At 44.5% G+C, this 22,906-nt stretch overlaps 1 protein-coding gene across 3 annotated transcripts; it reads left to right on the top strand.

Moving 5' to 3' along the window:
- The first annotated feature begins 515 nt into the window (after positions 1-515).
- MKRN1 (makorin ring finger protein 1) lies at positions 516-22,888 on the top strand. Of its 3 annotated transcripts, none has more exons than XM_035021223.1 (8): positions 516-875; positions 9,164-9,292; positions 15,377-15,606; positions 16,035-16,261; positions 19,061-19,275; positions 20,045-20,155; positions 20,716-20,854; positions 21,208-22,888. In XM_035021223.1, exons 1-8 carry the CDS (start codon positions 691-693, stop codon positions 21,418-21,420), a joined length of 1,449 nt encoding a protein of 482 aa, XP_034877114.1. In that variant the 5' UTR covers positions 516-690; the 3' UTR covers positions 21,421-22,888. The 3 variants fall into 3 exon arrangements, with proteins under 3 accessions (XP_034877114.1, XP_034877113.1, XP_034877115.1); XM_035021222.1 differs by having other exon boundaries at positions 21,145-22,888; XM_035021224.1 differs by lacking the exon at positions 516-875 and adding an exon at positions 1,098-1,140 and having other exon boundaries at positions 21,145-22,888.
- The last annotated feature ends 18 nt before the right edge of the window (positions 22,889-22,906 follow it).

Here is a 22,906-nt window from a genome sequence, read left to right as displayed (position 1 = left end):
GCTAGTCTCCTGGGTTTAGAGAAGACACCCTGATTGGAGGAATAAGAGAACATTAAGTGTTTAATATGTACCAGGCACTAACCTCAGTGATTGCATGTCCTATAATCCTCACAGCAACCCTGTGAGGGAGGGCCGCCCATCATCCCATTGGAGATGAGGAAACGGGCTCAGAGAGAATAGGTCTGTATCCCCGGTTCCCTCTGCTGACCGGGTCAGTTGGTAGAGTGTCAGTAAATGGGAAAGTGCACCCCAGGTCCTCAATCCCCGCCCTCCACTGTATCAGCCTCTGCTAGCAGGTATTCCTCTGGGTTAGCACTCTTGAAATGAGGACTTTATAATATAAAGTTCCCTAGATGTGCCGCCCAGTGTGTGTGTCGGGGGGCGGGGGGAGCAGTGGGGGTGGGCCCAGCTCGCGGGGCCCCGCCCCTGCCCCGCCCCCGCAGGCGGGGCTGTCTCATCCGCCAATCAGGACGCTGGGCGCCGGGGTCGAGGGGCGGGCCGCGGGCGCTGCGGCTCCAGCCCGCAGTCCGAGCGGCTAGAGCGCTCGGAGACCCTACGCGAAGCCAAGAGGAGCGAGCCGGCGCCCCAGTCTCCTTCCCCTCCCCTCGCCTCGCCGCCTTCTCCCGCAGCCGGACCGGAACTATGTGATCCCGGAAGTTCCGGTGCTATTGCTGTGTGGGATAAACAGTAATGGCGGAGGCTGCAGCTCCCGGAACAACAGCCACAACATCAGGAGCAGGAGCGGCAGCGGCGGCGGTGGCAGCGGCCTCCCCCACCCCTATCCCCACAGTCACCTCCCCGTCCTCGGGGGCGGGGGGAGGGGGAGGCGGCAGCGACGGCAGCGGCGGCGGCTGGACTAAACAGGTCACCTGCAGGTGAGACGCTGCTGCGCAGCCGGGCGCCGGCGCGGGGAGGGGGCCGAGGCCGCGGAGAGGGCGCAGAGGAAGGGGCGGGCGGGCTGCCGGGGGCGGGCGGAGGAGGGAGGAGAGCGGCGTTTGGCCGCCGCGGCTTCCCCGCCCGCGCTGCGTCAACCCCCGCCGGCCGCCGCGGTGCCGGGCGCGCGCGGCTCTGCTGCGGGGCCGCCGCACCGCCCGCCGCCCTCCCCGCGCTGGCGGAGCGGCGCGCCGCGTAGAGAGAAAGGTGGGCAGACTCGTCCTCCTTTTTGTCGCGGGATCTGCAGCCCCTGCGTGCAGCTCCGCAGGTTCGAAAGGAAGGGTGCGTGTTGTAGCCTGCAGCCGGCCTCCCTGCACGCCTGCGGGGCTGGGGAGCGCGGCCGCGGGCCCGGACGAGGCGGCCTGGCCGCCTGGCCTCGCACCGTGTCATCCGTTGGTAACGTCTGCTCGCGTCTCCCCGCCCCCGCCCCACCCGAGAAGTAGCTTTTGTTATTTCTTCTTTGTATGTTTATCGAGGTTGGCGGTTCTGAGCTTTGTCTTAGAACCGAGTGCCGGCTGAGGTCGTCTCCTCCGCCTTAAATTACACACGAGCTGTCCATTCCCCTCCCGCGGTGAAAATGTTCTCTTGAAATAACACGCATTTTACTTCTGAAGGAGAGCGGTTTTGTTTGGGTTTGGTATGTCCGATAGATGCAAGTATTTGAAAAATTAGTGGATGGCGGTAATAGGTACGTGTGTACGCGTGTAAAAATTGATCGAGCTGTACATACAGGATGAGTGCATTTAATTGAACGTTACCTTGGATTCTTTTAGAAGTGATCATTAGCGACTGGAAGCGTTTTTCTAGCAGTTGAAAAAATACAACTGGAATGCCGGTTTTCACCCGGGGGTGGGATAATTTCCATGCAATACGTAAGGATTCTTAGTATACAGAACTCACTGTCCTGGTGTTAATTAACAGTGATACTAAATGGCGTTCTCTGTTTTTATATACATGTAAGGCATGAATAATAAACTTGAGCTTATTTTCAGTAGCGGGATGAAGAAGCATAAAAGCTCTTTTAGGTCGCTTCTCTTTACCAGTCGTTGTAGATCGTAAGAATGGAATCAAGTGCAGTATCTTGAATGAGAATTTCAAAATTCTTGTTCATGAAACAGTTATGAAGTCCCTATTTACAATTTCTTTTTTCTACAGTGCTGCAGTTGATTTATATGTGCTAGTTGGATCTTTAAAAAAAGAACTAGTGTAACCTTTATATACCTGAGTTTTTAGCCCTTCACTCGGCAGTGCCAATCTACTTCTATATACTGAAAATAATGTTGCTTGAATATGAGTTCTTAACAGGAACTCCATACAAAGCCTTGATTTTAACCTATCATTTCCAATCTCAATATAGTCTAGCTTTTAACACCCATCACCAACCTGGTATTACCATAGTTATCTCATTTTTTATCTTGGCAGCTGTAACTTGAACCCAACTTTACAGCAGTGCCCAGAATTCATTGTCACTTTTACACTTTCTTCTCTGTTGGACACTTGGCTCTGTTCTTACTTCCCTTTTCTAGTTCCTCAGCAGTATATAACCAGAATTCAGAATAGCTTACTAAATAGGCCAGATAAAAGGCCAGAAAAATAAGCTGAAAACCCAGACTAAGCATTCCTCTTTGCTTGACTTCAGGATCTTTGAGTTAAATGCAATATTGTAGATTGTTCCTGGACTGGTGGGAATTCATTGCCCATGAACCAATAGATTTTATATATGTATTTTAAAAAATTTACATAGCTCAGTAATCTAATATTTTGGAAAGGCATTATGTAAAAGATAACATGCTTAGATGTACTAGTTTTTTCTTAAGTTTTAATTTTTAAAAAGTACGGGCTAGTATTTAATTTTTAAAGTACGGGCTAGTATATCTTTGATTTTAATATTTGACATTTTTCAGTTCTAGGTATGAACATCTATTTTAAAATTCTCTTTGGATAGTGAATATGAGATCTTCATTTATTGTGGACCTTGAGCTTTCTTGAGCAGGGGCCCTATTTTGTTTATCCTTATGTGTACTTAAGTATCTTTTGGGGACTACCTCATTCAGTTATTCATTAAATAAGTATTAGTGCCTACAACAAGAGACGATGCCCTAGATGTTAAAGGGAATGCAAAAATGTATTTTCATTGTGTTGCTAAATCTCCCTAGAGGAGAATTAAGCTAAGTGATACACTTCAGTGTTTCTGCTTATTTCTTTCCATCTAGCAGTTAAGGCTATTTACTTAGGGGGCGCCTGGGTGGCTCAGTCCTTAAGCGTCTGCCTTCGGCTCAGGTCATGATCCCAGGGTCCTGGGATCGAGCCCCACATCAGGCTCTCTGCTCTGCGGGAAGCCTGCATCTCTCTCCCACTCCCCCTGCTTGTGTTCCTGCTCTAGGTCTCTCTCTGTCAAATACAATCTTTAAAAAAAAGGCTATTTACTTAGGTCATAATCCTCCAAGTAGTAATTTGGAGGACAGATTTTTTAAATCGCTCAATTTTCGTACTGGTTACTATTTATATTTCTCAAAATTCTACCTCATTGTGTTTGATGTCTGCAGCTTAAGAAAAACTTATACCTTCCCAGGGAACTGTATAATGCTGCCCCCACCAGGCCATTTTTCATATTTTTTTATTGGAGGAATATTATGAAATATGCTATTGCTTTTAGCTTCTTCGAGAGTATAGGGTTAAAATACTTAAAAGTCATAACTTGCAAGCTATAATTTTGGATTTAGACACTGCTTTATGAGAATTCTACAGTGGTAGATGACTGTTCTGGCATTTGAAATAATATCCCAAAACCAAGTGTGTTCATTTTGATTTTTAAAAATAAAGGAAATTATTCCAGAAATTCTCTATCCATAGTGAAGTTTATTACTTGGAAACTATCTAGCATATAGGCTTTTTTGAAGGGGTGGCATTGAAAAAGTTACCAGCCCATTCATTAAGAATTAATTTGCTACTGACATTTGCCATGTCACTTAACAGTTTTTATTAAATAGGTAACTATTATTTGTATAAGTATTGTAAGAGATAAAAAGCAGAGTAAACCATGGTCCTCAGCCACCAGGAATTTGCAGTCTAGTCTGAAAAATAGTACATGCACTCCTCAGATTAAGTATCAAAGTTAAAAAATGCTATAGCTGATGAAGTGGTAAATGCTGAATTAGGTAGCATTCTGTAATTTCTTCTGTCAACCCACAGGCAGGTTGTTATGATGCCTAGAGGTACTTTGAGGGTATTGCTCGGGTCTGTTGTACCCCAGAAGCTCCTGTTAGGGTGTTTTGTAATGTATTTTGGCAAATGTTCTTAGGTTTCCAAGAGGTACAGCAGTAGGGAGATTGCTAGGCGATTATATTTGTCTTAACTGGACACTGTCTGGAGTGACAATTGCAGTGAGAGCACGAGCCGGAGGAAGGGTCAGAGGTCATGAGGGTCAGAGGTCATCTCGGTGGAGGGATGGACCCCATACCCATCCAAGCTCAGTGGGGAGTCTGCCTTGAGATTCTCTCCCTCTCCCTCTGCGCTCCCCCCATCCTTCTCTCTAAAATAAAAACATTTTAAAAAGTCCTATGGCCCAGCCTTTTCTCCAAAGGAAGCTTTAGTCTGGGCAATGGCATCAAGATTTGGATGGTGGCTTGGTGGTGGCATTTAAAAAATAAAACTTCGAGGGGCGCCTGGGTGGCTCAGTCAGGTCATGGCCCCAGGGTCCTGGGATTGAGCCCCTCATTGGGCTGCCCGCTCTGCGGGAAACCTGCTTATCCCTCTCCCACTCCCCCTGCTTGTGTTTCCTCTCTTCGCTGTGTGTGTCTCTCTGTCAAGTAAATAAATAAAATCTTTAAAAAATAAAAAACGGGCGCCTGGGTGGCTCAGTCGTTAAGCGCCTGCCTTCGGCTCAGGTCATGATCCCGGGGTCCTGGGATCGAGCCCCGCATTGGGCTCCCTGCGCGGCGGGAGGCCTGCTTCTCCCTCTCCCACTCCCCCTGCTTGTGTTCCCTCTCTCACTGTGTCTCTCTCTGTCAAATAAATAAATAAATAAATAAATAAAATCTTTAAAAAAATATAAAAAAAATAAAAAACAAAAAACAAAACTTCGGTTTCATTTTGGGGAGAAATTTCTTGGGAGAGGTTTGCCTTTTTTTCTACTTTCTGATACGCATAACACTTTTCACAATCATAATCTCTTAGAGATGGGTTGGTGAGGAGGGATTTCACTGTGAGAATTGTATTTAATTCTGGAAATACCAATAGTGTTCATATCACTGAGGGACAAAAGGCCAGAAAAATAAGCTGAAAACCCAGACCATACATACCAAACAACCATTTATGTTTAGTATTTGGCAGTAACTAATTAGGGCTTGTGTTCTAGCATTTTTGTTGATTCTGAAGTATCAGGTGATTTTGTGTCTGCTTGAATTCCTTCTGTGTTGGTAGTTCTGGACCTCAGGAACATAATGTCATTGCTGGGTAATTCTTCTCCGGCTTCATGTTGAACCAGCTAAGATACATGATGTATCTTTCTGCATATGAAAAGTTTCTTTGTATTTTGGCTATATTACTACAGTTACCTAAAATCTTGTAGCATGACATACAGGTGTCTTGCCTTAATCGTTTGCCTTACTCTTACTTTTATTTTTATTTTTTTTTTTTAAGATTTTATTTGACAGACCCAGCGAGACAGGGAACACAAGCAGGTGGAGTGGGAGAGGAAGAAGCAGGCTTCCCGCCGAGCAGGGAGCCTGATGCAGGGCTCGATCCCAGGACCCTGGGATCATGACCTGAGCTGAAGGCAGACGCTTAACGACTGCGTCATGCAGGCACCCCCTGCCTTACTCTTAAACTTGATTTGTTCTGTGTACCTCCTTTGCCAGGCTGGTCATAAACCAATATAGTGAAGAAATGTAGTCTGGCAGGGCAGAGTAAAGATGTGGAAGGACAGATCTGAATGAACATGCGTAGCACAGACTATGCAGATACTGACTTAAATTCTTATATCTAAAAGATTGCTGAAACCTGCTGAAAGTCACATAGCTTCTCATTGACAAAGCTGGAATTTAAGTCTCCCCAGTTTTTTGTTGAAGATTTTGTCAGAATGCACAAGCAGGGGGAGCAGGAGAAGGAGGCTCCCCACTGAGCAGGGAGCCCTGTGTGGGACTCAATCCCAGGACGCCGGGATCATGACCTGAGCCGAAGGCAGATGCTTAGTGACTGAGCCACCAAGGCGCCCCCTCCATATCTGTATCTGACTTAAAATGATCCCAAAGAAGCACTGAAGGTATAGACACCTTCTTGTGTTTAAACAGGAACAGTTCTCACTGGGCATGAGACCGTAAACTATGGGTTTGAGCACTGCTACTGTTTCAAAAGGATAACCTATTGCCAACTGGATACTTTTTTTTTCTTTAAAGATTATCCTTATTTACTTGAGTGTGAGAAAGCACAGGGTGAGGGGCAGAGGGAGAAGCAGACTCCCCATTGTGCAGGGAGCTGGAAAGGGGGCTCAATCCTGGGTCTCAGGGATCATGTCCTGAGCTGAAGGCAGACACCTTAACCGAGTCACCCAGGTACCCCTGGATACTTTTCTATGTACTTTGAAGCAATATTTTACTGCTGTGGTGATTACAATGTAATTTTTTTAAAGATTTTATTTGACGGGAGAGACCGCGAGAGAGGGAACCACAAGCACGGGGAGTGAGAGAGGGAGAAGGAGCCTTCCCGCCGAGCAGGGAGCCTGATGCGGGGCTCATTCCCAGGACCCTGGGATCGTGACCTGAGCCGAAAGCGGATGCTTAACGACTGAGCCACCCAGGCTCCCCTACAATGTAATTCTCATTGGCTTGTATAGTTAGGGGGTGTCTGATGTTTTCATTTATGCAGTCAAATGAGGTTTTTTTTTTTAAGACGTAGAAAGAGCACAAGCAGGGGGAGGAGCAGAGGGAGAAGGACAAGTAGACTCCCCATTGAGTGGGGAGCCCATTGTAAGCCTTGATCCCAGGATCAGACCTGAGCAAGTGAGACGCTTAAGCGACGAGCCACCCAGGCTCCCCCCAAATTACCTATTGAAAAACAGGTGGTTTAACTCAAAGTTGCCTGAGTTACATTATGGTAAACTTAAAATAACCGTTGAAATTAGGTCAACTATAGTTAAATTATCACTTCCTAGTATATTCTTAGATTTTGTTAACAGACTACAACTCCAGGGCACTTTAGGATATTGGTCATTTTAATTATTTCCACCAACATGTTAGTCTTTTAAAGTGATGTACTGTCATGCAGAAGTTTTCCCTTACAGGTACTCTTTGAATAGAACCTTTCACATTTCAGTTTTGGGCAGCTGCCTTCCAGTTTCCTTAGGTAAATATGGATATTTTGTACATACTCAGAGATAAGTGGGCAAGTGGAGTATACACTCATTCTAGATAACTGTGACACTCTTGGATATAGTGATGTTGTCAGCCACACTAAGGAAATACGTACTTTTTCCTTCTGTGCCTGTTTGGGGAGTTGTGGCCTGCCAAAAATAAACCTTCATTGCTCTCTCTGCTCAAGAGACTGATACCAATAAAGGAGCAAAGAAAAAAAAAATACTTGGGGTGCCCTGCCTGGCTGGCTCAGTCACTACTAGAGCATGTGGTTCTTGATCTCTGGTTGTGGGTTCAAGCCCCACGTTGGACGTAGAATTTACTTTAAAAAAAAAAAAATGGGGCAGGGGGGGAGAAAAGAACCCTGACAGAAGTCAGTGATGGGAAGATGGAGGATGGTGGTGGTGGTTCTGCTTTACGTGATCAAAAAATGACTATCACTTCTAACCTAGAGAACTGTAGATGCTGCTTGCTCTACTCATCCCCCTCCATCCCCACTTTCTGATTTTAGTAGGTATGAGGTATTTATTTCTAGCAAATTCCCAGATGATGCTGATGGTGCTATTCCAGGTCCTACTAAGGCATACTCTGATACTTGGTGTTAAGGAAACTGCAGAAACTGCTAGTTAGGTACACATGTAATACTTTAAGGCTGAGGAGCAATAATCTGCTAACCAAAGAACATAAGGTGATTTCTCTTGGCCTCTGTGTGTGCAGCAAATTTGGTTATATTTTCACATGTGGATTTTACATGAAGTTACAAGCAGATTCCATGCCCAGTTTGGAGTCCAGCGTGGGGCTTGCACTCAGAACCCTGAGATGGAGACCTAAGCTGAGATCGAGTTGCTTAAGCAGCTGAGCCATTCAGGTACCCTTCACGTGGCTTTTCAAGCATTAAAATGGTTTCTTTTTTAAGATTTTATTTAGGGGTACCTGAGTGGCTCAGACAGTTAAGCGTCTGCCTTTGGTTCAGGTCAGGGAGGCTGCTTCTCCCTCTCCTACTCTCCCCACTTGTTCCCTCTGTGTCTCTGTCAAGTAATCTTTAAAAAAATTTTTTATTGGGGATCCTGGGTGGCTCAGTTGTTAAGCATCCCCCTTCGGCTCAGGTCATGATCCCAGGGTCCTGGGATTGAGCCCCGCATTGGGCTCCCTGCTCTGTCGGGAAGCCTGCTTCTCGACATGTCCCACTCCCCCTGCTTGTGTTCCCCCTCTCTGTGTCTGTCAGATGAATAAATAAAATCTTTTTAAAACCTTTGAGGGAGCACTATATAGAGAGCACAAGAGAGCGCAAGCAAGAATCGGGGGCAGAGGCAGAGGGAGAAGCAGGCTCCCTGCAAAACAGGGAGCCCAACGCGGGGTCCAATCCCAGGACCCTGAGATCATGATGACATGAGCCGATAAGGCAGACCCTTAACTGACTGAGCCACCCAGGCACCCCTAAAATGGTTTCATGAAGTAGTGAAACATAGAGTAGTCTGACCCATTCTGGTCTACATTGTTTCTTGCTTTATCTTTTTTACAGGTAGAGCTGCCATTATAGCTAAAGTTACTACCTCCCTAGGACTGTGAAATGAGAACTGTGGTCAAACTGCAGAGACCAGATTAATGAGCACCTCAGAGTTGAAATTTAAATTGGTGCACATATGTATAGGTAGTCTTCGTGTGGTACCATAACGGATAATCTCCTCATACGGTCTTATTTCTGCTTGCTGTTGTGTTCATTTCACGTGTTTGTGTAGAATAGGATATATTGGGTATATTACCATACAGCACTAGGATATCACTACTATATGGAACTCTCTAGTGTGTTACTGGTGGTGTCCATTGGTCATGAATTCTCTTCGGACTACCTTGAACTTTGTGGTTCGTTCTTCTCACAGGTATTTCATGCACGGCGTTTGTAAGGAAGGAGATAACTGCCGCTACTCCCATGACCTCTCTGACAGTCCTTACGGTGTAGTGTGCAAGTATTTTCAGCGAGGATACTGCATTTACGGAGACCGCTGCAGGTAAGACTTGTTTCAGAACACACAGATCAGTTTTGCTGAGAGGTTGAGAAAAAGTGAGTAAAATACATAATGCCAATAGCTTTATAAATAGATAAATGCTTTGAAAAGTATTCCTTAGTGTTAGTACACTTTAAATCTCTTAACTTGGAGGGCATGTATTAATACATTTTTTTCAAAAAAAATGAGTTTGTAATGTAGTAATTCCTGAGGAGCTCCTTCTGCAAACCTAGGGATAAGGTGTGGAGAAAGTATTTGTATATCGTATTTCCTTTTTAAGACTATAAGTGATGTGCATATCTCTTAATAATGAATTAGGAGAGAAAATGGCATCGTAGGCATTTGGAATAGTGTTACTACTTAACGAGAGCTTATCATTGCTTATCATTCAGTGTCAACTTTCCTGAAACCCTTCAGCTTGCAAAACTAATCTAAGCTTAGATTTAGAGGGAATACTCAGGAATGTGTCTAGTAACCATCAGAATGTTAAGAACCAAGAGGGATTCATTCTTTAATCTCTTATCATTATTAATTGAATTGGTACCATAATCCTGTTACATTGCGATTCAGCAGCAGTGGCTTGTGCTTAGAAATAGGTGGAGGTTGGGCGCCTGGGTGGCTCAGTCGGTTAAGCGACTGCCTTCGGCTCAGGTCATGATCCTGGAGTCCTGGGATCGAGTCCCGCATTGGGCTCCCTGCTCAGCAGGAAGTCTGCTTCTCCCTCTGACCCTCCCAACCCTCCCCCCTCTCATGTGCTCTCTCTGTCTCGCTCTCTCAAATAAAATCTAAAAAAAAAGAAATAGGTGGAGGTTTTATTAATCTTCCCAAGTTAGAAAAGATGTTTTAGTTACCTGTTGATTGGAGTGGCCTGGGTGGCTCAGTCGGGTAAGTAGCTGCCTTGATTAGGTCATGATCCCAGGGTCCTGGGATCGAGCCCCTCATTGGGCTCTCTGCTCAGCGGGGAGCCTGCTGCTTCCTCCTCTGTCCTTCCCCCTGCTTGTTCTCTTTCTGTCAAATAAATAAAACCAATAAAAAATAGTTACCTGTTGATGTTGAACAAATTACCCTGAGATTTAGCAGCTTAGAAATGATAAACATCTCCCAGTTTCTGGGGGTCTCACTTGGGTGGTCTAGCTGTGAGATTCTAGAGACTGCCGTCAGGAATTTGGGCAGGGCCGCCATTATCTGACCTCTGCCCGGGGGCTTGGAGGATCACTTCTAAGATGCCGAGAGACCTTAGTTTTTTACCAGCTGGACCTCTCCTTAGGGCTGCTTTAGTGTCCTACTTGGTTGCTATCTTTCCCCAGAGCAAGTGATTCAAGAGAGCCAGCAAGGACCCATCCACAATGCCTTTTATGTCCTAGTCTCAGAAGTCCTGCACTCACTTCCGCTATACTCTGCATTACAAGCAAGTCACTAAATCCAGCCCATGTTGAAGTGTTCAAGGGGAGAGAGATTGGGCCCACCTTTTGAAGGGTGGCGTGTCAAAGAGTTCTGGACATACTTTAACCATAAACCATCATATTAGGTAAGACATTTGGGGAATGTCAGCCAGTTTTAGCATTCTACTACGATCATATGCTTAGAATTCAAAAGGCTAGGAAATTATTGATGGGTGGGATATTAATGTGCAGTTATCCCACATTTTACTAGGAAATCTAGTAAGGATAGAGAAAAATAGATTTTTTTTCATGTGACTGTAAGAGCTCAGAAATGGAAACTCTGATACCTGAGTCCTTTTGCTCTCTGCTAATTTTTTTTCATTGCAGTATTACTGGAAAGGGGAAAAATGGACCCCCCCCCCCAAACCCAAACCGCCAGGCTTATTGTCACAGTATGAAAGGGGGGGGGGTTGGTAGAACTCCATCCTACTAATATATAAAGGAGTGATTCTTTGTAGTAGGATGGTCTCTGCAGGTTTTCTAGGCCAGCTTAATTGTAGGGGAGCCTGATTGCCTAAACAATCAGCCGAGAGTCTTGTACACTCCGTCCTGGGAGAGAAGAAACAAATGTCAGGAGTGGGAGGGGAAACTAGGGTGTCCAGCAGAGAGAAGTGGAGAGTATGCCGTGTGATAGGAGGAGGGAAAGTACAGCTGGTAAACAGATCAGCTGTTGCTTCAGAAGAGGGACTCATCAGATTGGACCATATAGGTGGGGAGAGTGAAAAAAAGGTTAAATTGAAGAAATCGAAGCTAAGGCTGAGGCTGTATGTGTTAATCAGCTTATTTTTCAGGTAACTTCCCCAGCCCTAAATGGCATTTAGGCATTTCATATTCTCCTTGGGAATAAGTATGGAAGCCCATCCTCAATCTAACCCTGTAATCAGTCGACTTCCTTGTGGGAGACTGAGGGATGGAGGTCGAGGCCAGGGAGTGAGGTGGGTGCACTGTTTTGGCGACGCCCTGACCTGGAGGCAGTTTCAAGTCACCTGATGACTGGCTTTTTTCTTTAAAGATGCAGCTCCCTCTTTGGCCAGTGATCTGATTTGAGCTAGGTTTAGAGCTCTCAGGGTGAAGTGAAAGGAATTAGGGAAACCTATTATTACTAGTTGGCCTGAAAGAAGCTTCTGTGGCAATTGGGACAGACTGGCTGGAAGATTTACACCTACTTTTCACTCTTTCTGCATAGGGATCTTTTTACACAAATTGGCCAGTGCCCAGGGATTTCAAATATTGAATGCCTCATAGAGGTAATAGTTTATGATGAAAGACAATGTCCTAATGCCAGCAGTTCACAAATGTTACTGTGTCCCTGCGTCATGAAGGTGGCACTGTTAACTTAAGCCAGTTCTTGATTACTCAGAAGTGTTGTACACATTGCACGACCTCTCAACATCCTTTGCCCCCACTTAATGCCATAAGAACTCCCTCATTGTTGATGAACACCCAGTGGAGAAAGAGGGAGTATTGCCTTGGTTGAAAACCATTGCTATCGTAGATTTTGTTTCCTTTGGAGGGCTCTTTCCCTCTGGACCCACTGAGTCCCGCAAATTAACGTGTTTAAGATTTATTTATTTGAAAGAGAGCACGCAAGCGGGGAGAGGGGCAGAGGGAGGAGAGACACAGACATGATTCCCAGGAGATCCTAGGAACCCTGAGACCATGACCTGAGCTGAAACCAAGAGTCAGACGCTAAACCTACTGAGCTACCCCCGTGCCCCCTAAGTTAAAATTTTAAAGACAGATACCAGACCTTGGAATGATTGGGGGTAGGAAGTAGCCAACCAGAGGGGAAAGCATCTATCTTAATCTTGCTTAAAGATGGAAGAAAAATTTCAGTTTCCTTACATAGAAATTAATACTATACCAGAGTATTTGCAAAGATGTGAAAGAAAAGCCCAATGATTGTTTCAGTGTTGTCTCAGTATTGTTTCTTAACACTTTGATTAAAAGGATCACGGATTCTGTGATAGGTCTTTTAATCAATCTTAAGGAATTAATTTAATAATCATTACAAACACAATCATGGACTCTGAATCCAGTAGATGTTAGTCCTCTTAAGTAGGAATTGGCAGGCTTCGTTTGTACAGGGCCAGATAATAAATGTATTTTGGCTTTGGAGGCCATACTGTTCTCAGGGCAATAGCAGCCGTAGATTATACATAAGCGAATGAATGTGGTGTGTTCCCACGAAACTTACTGAGACGCTGAAATTTGAGTACATTTTTCAACCATTTAAAAATATCAAAACCAAGAATACAAGTCCGTTGCTGTCTCCTGAATTACACAGTTAAAATTGCCCACATAAATGGCCTGTGGCCTGTAAAAGAAGTTATTTGTCAATGGGGAGCCTGGCTGGCTTGCTCAGTATCAAAACCATTTTTAGCTCTGGGCTCGGCCTGAGGGTCATAGGCTGGATTGATCCCTGTTCTTAAGGTCCATGCTTCAGTGAACCATATTTCTTAGTAAGCACCTTTTGGTTGTTTGTTTTTTTACTTTTATATTTGAGAGAGAGAGCACACACAAGTTGACAGAGTGGCAGGGAGAGGGAGAAGGCTCCCTGCTGAGTGGAGAGCCTGATGCAGGGCTCAGTCCCAGGAACCTGGGATCATGATGACTGAGCCACCCAGGTGCCCTTAGTAAGCACCTTTCAAAATGCGTCTTGCATCTTTCTTGCTTTTTTAGGTTTTTTTTTTTCTTATTTGGACTTTCTTTCCTAGTACCTATGGACAAATCTTCACTTCAGAATCATTTTTATAGATCTATTCTGCAGTAAAGGATTAATTTTGGCTAAATAGGCAGATTTGATTTTAAAAGTTAATACTCATTTTTTTTCTTAGGAAGCACAAACGAGGGAACAGGAGGCAGAGGGAGAAGCAGGCTCCCTGCTGAGCAAGGAGCAGAAGTCAGATGCAGGCAGATGCTTAACCGACTCAGCCACCCAAGCATCCCTAAAAGTTAATACTCAATAGATTATCATTTGTATTCAAGGACCCGGCTTTATTCACTAAATTTAACCCCTCAGTAGTTTTTTTTTTTTTTTAAAGATTTATTTATTTTGAGAGCAAGCCTTGGGGGTCAGGGAGAGGGAGAGAAGAATCAGGCTCCACACCCAGCCTGGAGCCCAAGGTGGGGCTGTCTCACGACCCCCAAGATCATTACTTCATTTAACTGACTGAGACACCTAGGCGCCCCAGATGATACGGTCCTTAATGCATGGCATGTGTTTATTAGTAGATGTTGCTCAAAAAATTGAACTGTTTGGGTGCCCAGGTGGCTTAGTTGAGTCGGTTAAGTGTTTGTCTTTGGCTCAGGTCCAGCGGGGAGTCTCCTTCTCCCTCTCCTTTGTCCCTCCCCACTGCTCATGCTCTCTCTCCAGTAAAATCTATTAAAAAATGCTGTCTAATATGGTAACTATGAGCTACCTGTGCTACTTGAATACTTGAAAATATGGCTAGTGCTGGGACCAACAAACTGGTTGTACATTGAAGTATAAAGAGCTGTGTGGCCATTGGTTCCTGTCATACAGAGCAGCTTAGAGTCACATTAGAACACTACTTGACAATTTTTTGACAATGAAGTGAGGTGTGGTGCAGGTGCATACTCCCAGTGGTTTCTGCTCTCGGCTTGGAGGATTTAGGATTCCAGTCTGGAATAAAACACATCGGGTTTTATAGCTGACAGCAGGTACTTGGAAGGAAGGCAAGGGAAAGTAGGTTCCCTAAAGCTTAAGAGTGGGAATATGAAGGTTTGAGATGATAGAATACAATGGTAAATACAAGCAAATGTTCACAGTAAGCTAAGGGATGGTGTGTATGTAGTTAGCCTTTATGTTTATTTTAGATGGAAATACACACACCAGTAACACAGGTGGCCCATGGTTAGGATGGCCCGATTAGTTTGCAAGACCTGCTAGATAACGTGTACTGTGAGTTATGCCAATTCAGACTTACTACGTATCATTAATTTATTGTGTCTGAATGTCTCAATTGTGGGGATTTTGTTGGGCTGGAAGTTGGTTCTTGAAGGGAATAGTTGATGTGTTTTAATAATTTACAAATGAAAAGGAATGAAAAGGTATAGAGTAAAAATTTGAAAAGTTATCAGGTCAATGACTCAATGTAGGAAAAGAATACATGTTGTATATTATTAAGTAAGTCTCCTGTTTAATATTGTGAACACTTTAACATACGTGGTAAAATGTTCTATGTTTTCTACTTGAGTTTGAGGGTCCGCCTTGCTTTGATCAATCTTCCGGTGCAGTCTCTTTAGCAGAGTTGCCATGGGAACCGTGAGACTCCAGATTCGAGTGGAGTTTGAGGGATGATAGATGGTCATCTGCAGGGGTGGGCAAACATGACCTCTAGGCCAAACCTGGTTGAAGGCTCTAAGTTTCCTGACCCCTGGTCTGTGACCTTGCTACTCAAAGAGTGCTTGGACCAGCAGTAATACCCTGTGCGGGCTTGATAGACATGCAGAATCATGGGCTCTGCCCCAGACTTAGATTCCAGATTTGCCTTTTAACAATTTCCTGGGTGATTCATAGGTAAGAGATTTTGAAAACAACCCAAGGACAGGTTCAGGGAATTCATACCCTAATTGGGGCTGCTGGCGAGACAGTGACTGCTGACTTTGAATTTTTTTTTAGATATGAACATAGCAAGCCTTTGAAACAGGACGAAGTGACTGCTGCAGATCTAACTGCGAAATCATCCCTTGCTGCTTCCTCAAGTCTCTCATCAGGCATTGGACCAGTTGTTGAAATGAATACGGGCGAAGCCGAGTCAAGAAATTCAAACTTTGCAACTGTAGGAGCAGGTTCAGAAGACTGGGTGAATGCCATTGAGTTTGTTCCTGGGCAGCCCTACTGTGGCCGTAGTGAGTATTTTGAAGACTAAAAACAACTTAGGGTGCTAGGCCATAGCTCACCAGTTAGCAGGCTTTCGCAACCTTCCTGCTTCCACTCTTCACACTTAGCCTGAGTTAATACTCTAAATTGGATATAACCGATGGAGTGAAAGAAACTTTTTGAATCCCAGTGAATTTAGAATGTTTTGAAAAACCGAAGCATCTTTAATCAGTGCAATCGCACAAGAAGTACGTAGAAGTGGGGTTTTTTTTTTTTTTTTTTAAACAAGCAGCATTAGAAAATTGATCTCTCGAGTGAAGGGATTAGTTAATAGATTTCGGAATTTAATTGAAGTTCTTCTCATGTGTTTTCTGTTCAGTTAGGTTCTCAGTTACCTTGGTTCATATTATCTGCTTTACCCATTTTGGACCTTTACTACCCTCTTAAATGTTTTCAGCTGCCCCTTCCTGCACTGAAGCATCCCCGCAGGGCTCAGTGACCAAGGAGGAATTGGAGAAAGAGCAAACGGCAGCAGAAACCAAGCAGCAGCTTTGTCCCTATGCTACGGTCGGAGAATGCCGGTACGGGGAGAACTGTGTGTATCTCCACGGCGACTCCTGCGACATGTGTGGGCTGCAGGTCCTCCATCCGACGGATGCTGCCCAGAGATCGCAGCATATAAAAGTAAGTCTTCAGGGAAGTAGTCCGTTAATGCATGCGAGATTTCTTCAAAGACGCACATCTCATTGGTATTTAATACATTAACATGCTTGTGCAGCCATTACCACAGTTCCCCTGAAAAACTTCATGCCCCTTAGCTCCATTACTGTTTGTTCTGCCCTTCCCTGCAGTTCCCTGGCAACAACTAATCTACTAATGGCTGGACTGGCCTGTTGTGGAGATCACATATGAATGGAATCCTATGTAGCCTTTGTGACTGTCTTAAACATTAGCATAATGTTTTCAAGGTTTATTTGTGTTGTGGTGTGTATCAGCACTTCATTCCTTTTTCTGGCTGAATAATAATGCACTGTATAGCTATACCACATTTTGTTTTTCCGTTTCGTCAATTGAAGGACTTTAGGATTGTTTCACCCACTCGCTATTGGGAATAATGCCATGAGCATTCATATGTAAGTTTTTGTGGGCATGTTTTAAGTTACCTTAGAGAGTAGAGTTGCTGGGTCATCTGGTAACTTGATGCTTAACACTTTGAGCAATGCCAGACTTTTTGCACAGTGGGTACACCATTTTACATTCCCAATCACGGTGGATGAGGATTTCAGACTACGGTTCTCGCAAGTGAGAATAGGAGCAGGAGAGAGAGGGCAGGCTCCCTGCTGAGCAACAAGGACCTGTATCATGACCTGAGCCGAAGGCAGACCACTAACCCATTGAGCCACTCAGGCACCCCCCAGACTATGGTTTTTAAGCCCAATTGCAATGTAAGTTTTTGTTGAAGACATTGTTTTACAAACTTTATATTTATTGGAGCAACAAATTCTGCTTCTAACCATTATCATATTTAAAAAAATTAATTGGTTGTTGGGTAAAGCCATAGTATAAGAGACATGATTGAATCCTACCTTCACGACATGCTGGCTGTGTGAATTGGGGCAAGTTAAATCCTTCTTTCAGCTATATATTGGGTATTGGCAGCAGTGCTATTTGTTTCCTTCCCCCCCACCCCCCTTTTAGTAGTGTCTTTTAGGATTGTTTAAAAAGAACTTTCAGAAAATAAAAAATGTTATTAAAATACTGTAGTTATGTGTAATTATGGGTGACTTTGCTTTTTTTCTATTCCTTAAAATTAATGTGTTCTAAATCTAAAAAGTATGTGTGTATATATATAATGTCCGTCAGCCTCACTTTTACGTAGACTTGATGCCCAGTGTCGGGCTTGAACCCACAATTACGAGATCAAGAGCTGCACACTTCACTGACTGAGCCAGTACGCCCCTCTTTTTACAGATTTGAGAGAGGAGGGGGGGGAAGAAAGGATCTTTTTTTTTAAAAGATTTTATTTATTTATTTGAGACAGAGAGAATGAGAGAGACATAGAGCACATGAGAGGGGGGAGGGTCAGAGGGAGAAGCAGACTTCCTGCCGAGCAGGGAGCCCGATGCGGGACTCGATCCCGGGACTCCAGGATCATGACCTGAGCCGAAGGCAGTCGCTTAACCAACTGAGCCACCCAGGCGCCCGGGAGAAAGGATCTTAAGCAGACTCCCTGCTAAGTGCAGTGTCAGACATGGTAACTCAATTTCAGAACCCTGAGACCAGAACCTCAGCCAAAACCCACCAAGCCACACAAGTGCCCACCTCTTTTTAAAAAGTTTAAGTAATCTCTATACCCAACATTGGGTTTAGACCCACAACCCCGAGATCAAGGGTTACATGATCTTCTGTGTGGGCAAGGTGCCCCCATAATTGTTAATAGCCCCAAAGTGGAAACAACCAAAATGTCCATCACCTGATGAATGGATAAATAGCGGTCTGTCCCTGTGATGGAATATTACTCAGCAATAAAAAGAAATAAAATACTGATACCTTCAGTATAGATAACTTTGGAAATGTGCTAAGTGAACAAAACCTGTCACAAAAGGACACACTTAATATGAAATGCCCTGAATAAGAACAGCCACAGATTAGTAGTTGACAGTGAAGTGGGGGAAGGGTCGGGTCGGTTTCCGGGGAAGTGATTTCCTTGCTGTGAGTATGGGGTGGTTCTTGGGGTAGTGAACACATTCCAGTACAGACTGGTTTGATGGTTGCATGACTTTGCATCTACAAAGACCATTTAATTGTATCCTTTAAATGAATGAATCCTATGGTATGTGAAGTATCTATCTCAAAGCTGTTTTTTAATTTTTATTTTACTTTATTTTTTTTGTTTTATTTATTCATGAGAGTCAGAGACAGAGAGAGGCAGAGGCAGAGGGAGAAGCAGGCTCCCCGCCTAGCAGGGAACCTGATGTGAGACTCGATCCCAGGACCCTGGGATCATGACCGGAGCTGCTTAACCATCTGAGCCACCTAGGCGCCCTCAAAGCTGTTTTTTTTAATGTGAAAATTAGGTGCTTAAGCACCTAATTGTCGCCTAATAAATGTTAGCTTCCTTCACCCTCACTTCATGACATGTAAATTAAGACCTTAATCTTAATTACATTTTCCATTTAGAAACCAGAAGATCAAGCTTAGAATGAAAAACTGTCTTAACATGGATTGTAACATGGAGGGTAGCGAAGATTGGGTGATACTTTTTTCCCCCCAGTTTCTGAAGTTGAGTTCTTAGTTTGACTCTAGTGATGGATGTAAATATGTAGAATGTGTCCACCTGTATTTGAACAAAGCCGCTTTTCGAGTCAGTTGGGGACATCTTTTCAGTTGACTATTATTTGAACTGAGTCATTAACTGTCAAGTTGAAGTCTTTTCATTATTCAGTGACTTGATTACACTTCTTCTCTCTCCACTTTTTCTAGTCTTGCATTGAGGCCCATGAGAAGGACATGGAGCTCTCATTTGCTGTCCAGCGCAGTAAGGACATGGTGTGTGGCATCTGCATGGAGGTGGTCTATGAAAAAGCCAACCCCAGCGAGCGCCGCTTTGGGATTCTCTCCAACTGCAACCACACTTACTGTCTCAAGTGTATTCGCAAGTGGAGGAGTGCTAAGCAATTTGAGAGCAAGATCATAAAGTGAGACTCCTCCCCAATCTTCGTTTGTGCTTTCTATTTTGGGGAAGAATTTAGTATCTTGTGCCAACTTTCAACCAGATGGACCGCATTTAAATGCATGCATTTTATCTTGAAACGGGGGTGTTCTAATTGGAATTTCTTCTTTGTATTTCAGCTAGCTTCTAGGTTAGTTGGTAGATCTTTTATTTGAATGAGGAAACCCTGTGTATCAGTTAGTAGAATCTTCGTGCTTTTTCTGAGGAGACTGTGTTTAATGGATTAGCCAGTTTAGGCTCAGTGAAGAAACTTACCTAGCTCTGAATGTATGTTTCCTGACGTTTTACATTTTCCACTTTCCTATTCATCCATTAAGCTAGCCAATAATCCACCATCCTTTAAAGATTGTTCTCATAACTGAACAAAAACTACATAATCTAAACAGAGCAAAGTTACAAGAAATAAATTTATTTAAATGAAAGAAAAAGGAGTCCGTGTGAAATGTCTTCTTTTGTTTTCTTTTTTCTGTTTTTGTTTTTCGTTTTTTGTTTTTTTAAATGGAAGTTACTTTTTTTGAGTGAACTGGCTAGCCATTGAGTTGATTTAAGGAGTTTGTCTTGCCTCAAAAAGAAATGGTCAGTTGTGTGACAGTGTGTGGAACCCTTTCAGGAAATGCCCACTTGGCTTTCAGTTAAGTCTTTTAAGTATGGAGGTGACGCACCAGGGTGTGTCCTTGAGGAAGAGTGGGCCTGTCACGGGGGATGTGCATTGCAGCCTGTTCATTGTTTCCCAGGTCCTGCCCAGAATGCCGGATCACATCTAACTTTGTCATTCCAAGTGAGTACTGGGTGGAGGAGAAAGAAGAGAAGCAGAAACTCATTCAGAAATACAAGGAAGCAATGAGGTATGAGCACTGCAGCCTTTTCTCAGGCTAAGATCCCAACGTCGCTTGGGTTCACTTTGAAAAGAACAGTGCTGCATTATATACTCCTACCTCCTTCCTACCCTTTCTTTGCCTTCCCAGTACAGTTCCTTTTTGTCACCCCTGATAACACTTACCCGTTGTGTACCTTGCTATAACGCAGTCCTTGGGGTGCACGCCCAGGGACTGGGTTATAACGAAGTCTGCTCTGATAGCTGAAGCCCCGTGAGTGGGTTCCGGCCTCATTCTGAGTCCGTGTTACAGTTGTCCTGTGTGCTTGTGTGTGGGCTTCCTAGAAGATTTCTCTCTCTGCTGGATCTGCGGGACTGGAGCTGTTACGAACAGCACAGACTTGAACCAGAGTATCTTGCTGTAGTCAGTGCTTCATGCATTAGTGCACACATGTTTTAGAACACACCTTGGGGAGGGCTGGAAGCAGACATGCTGGTTCTATCACTACCTGTTTAAAGAAATACCGGATGATAGTCAAATACAGACCTGAAATCCGCTGTGAATAAGGGTTGCGATATTTTCCTTTCCAGCAACAAGGCGTGCAGGTATTTTGATGAAGGACGTGGGAGCTGCCCATTTGGAGGGAACTGTTTTTACAAGCATGCGTACCCTGATGGCCGTAGAGAGGAGCCACAGAGACAGAAAGTGGGAACATCAAGCAGATACCGGGTAACTCTCGCTGTTTTTTTAAAGGAGGGGAAATACCACGCTATCAGTTGAGTCCCACACAGATTGGGGTAGGGGAAGGAGATTAACACTCAGGTCTGGGAGTGAGACTGGCAGATGAAAGAACGGCAACCTCAGGAAACTGGGAGGGATAGGTGAGGAAAAGCTAGCTCTTAAAGGTCTAGAGTAAGCGGTTTGCCTCAAGTAACCAGAGGGGAGGAATTGGTAAAGTCAACCCTAAATAAGAAGTCTGGTTCGTCATGCCCTCTGGTGTGCTGGATGTTTTGCCTTAGAAACAACAGAATAGAAGATGCTACTGGACAGTGCCATCCCTATCATGGCCTTGTTTCTTACAGGCCCAACGAAGGAACCACTTCTGGGAGCTCATTGAGGAAAGAGAGAACAGCAACCCCTTTGACAACGAAGAAGAGGAGGTTGTCACCTTTGAGCTGGGCGAGATGTTGCTTATGCTTTTGGCTGCAGGTGGGGACGACGACCTGACAGACTCTGAAGACGAGTGGGACTTGTTTCATGATGAGCTGGAAGATTTTTATGACTTGGATCTATAGCAGCTTGACGTGGCCGGTGAACTGGTCTGCTGAGCCTCAGACAGTAGCTGTGCCCTCTGGTGGTGTGGCAGTGCCCGAGCTTCTCTCCTAGGCAGGCCTATCAACTCCAGGTGCTGTCGTGATCCTCCTTACCCAGGGCCTGTCTCGATCCCTCACCTTGCCCCAAGGAGTGTGTTGTTTTCTGTTAAAAAAGTTACAAAAATAAACCTTAAAGCTAGTTTTTTTGTAACATGAATTTAACTGTCAGACAGTTAGCATAGGTATGTTGCGTCATCTGTTTTCCACCAGATTGACACCGTTCTAGGGTAGCGTTGATGGACTCTCCACACTTAGAGGATCCCAGGTTCAAGAACAGTATTTGCCCTGCTTTGGGGTACAAGAATAGACGGGATGGGTGACGGATCTGCACTGTGGCACGTAGCCTGCCACAGACTTACGAGGTGGATACCCAAGGTTTCTGGTGAAATCTGCACATCTGTGTTTTTAAATCTGTTCCCTACCCCATAACTCCCACTGTGCACCTGTTCTATGGTTTTGGTCTCGTTGAATTGCGCACAAGTCCTACTACTGGGTAACCAGAACCAGGTGCGAATGTGTTGAGATTTTTACTGTGTTGAGCACGACAGGGAAGTTGAGAAGGAACACGTACAACAGATGCAGTGGCCTGCGCGAACGGCCGAGCTGGGAGCGGACTCCCGGGGGCTGATGGACTTGGTGTGTGTGAGACTGTGAAAAGCTTCTCATCCCTGCATAGATGCTGTGTTCTTAGCCTTAGTGGAAAAACTTTGGTTTAGTGGTTTCAGCCTCGTATGGCACATAGATGTGAAGGACAAAGCAGGATATCGGTAGCTGTCGGTAGAGCGGTGCTAGCTCTGTCTATATAAATAGTAATGGGCTTAGCCTAGCCACAGGGGTCGCCTGTCTGCTGGTCCCATTCAGTAACACAAACCAGGGCTCGGATACAGAGTTGTATTTAATATTTTAGGGTCTCCCAGCCTCTCCAGGCCAGGCACTTTGGGACAAATGTTTGTCCTCATTTGAGGTTTTGTTGTCAGGTTTTTGTGTTTGTTTTTGTGGGTATTTGCCTCATTCCATCCCTGAGCTTTGCAGGTAGACAGATGTGATTCAGAACTTAGTTGAAGGTGTTTCTTGTAGTGGGGTTATTGGTTGGCAGGAGTAAGTCATGCTTTTCCACTGAAGGGGGCCGGGGGTGGTAATCCACGAGACGAGCTAAAGTTAAGTTGTTAGAAGATTGGAAACTTTAGCTTTGAGTTTTGTCGCTCTATCTAGTTCCTAAAATAACTTGGAGATGCTCCTCATTTGTCCCATCTACTGCTTTGACTCATTCCTTGGATCCCACCCATTCTTTCACTCTTAAGAAAAAACAAGTAATTGTTGCAGAGGTCTCTGTATTTTGCAGCTGCCCTTTTGTAAGAAGCACTTTTCCCAAATAAAACAATAAAAAAAAACACCCCACATTGGCTTT

This window comes from Mirounga leonina, unplaced genomic scaffold (assembly GCF_011800145.1).
Source record: "Mirounga leonina isolate KUSES-001 unplaced genomic scaffold, KU_Mleo_1.0 Mir_174, whole genome shotgun sequence".
Classification (NCBI taxonomy): Eukaryota; Metazoa; Chordata; class Mammalia; order Carnivora; family Phocidae; genus Mirounga; species Mirounga leonina.
This window is presented reverse-complemented; position numbering and strand designations above follow the sequence as displayed.

Excerpts from the sequence above, each read along its gene's own strand:
- MKRN1 (XM_035021222.1), top strand. The coding sequence starts at position 691 with ATGGCGGAGGCTGCAGCTCCCGGAACAACAGCCACAACATCAGGAGCA. Across the intron at positions 876-9,163 it reads ACTAAACAGGTCACCTGCAG|GTATTTCATGCACGGCGTTT; the intron begins GTGAGACGCTGC and ends TTCTTCTCACAG. Across the intron at positions 20,156-20,715 it reads AAATACAAGGAAGCAATGAG|CAACAAGGCGTGCAGGTATT; the intron begins GTATGAGCACTG and ends TTTCCTTTCCAG.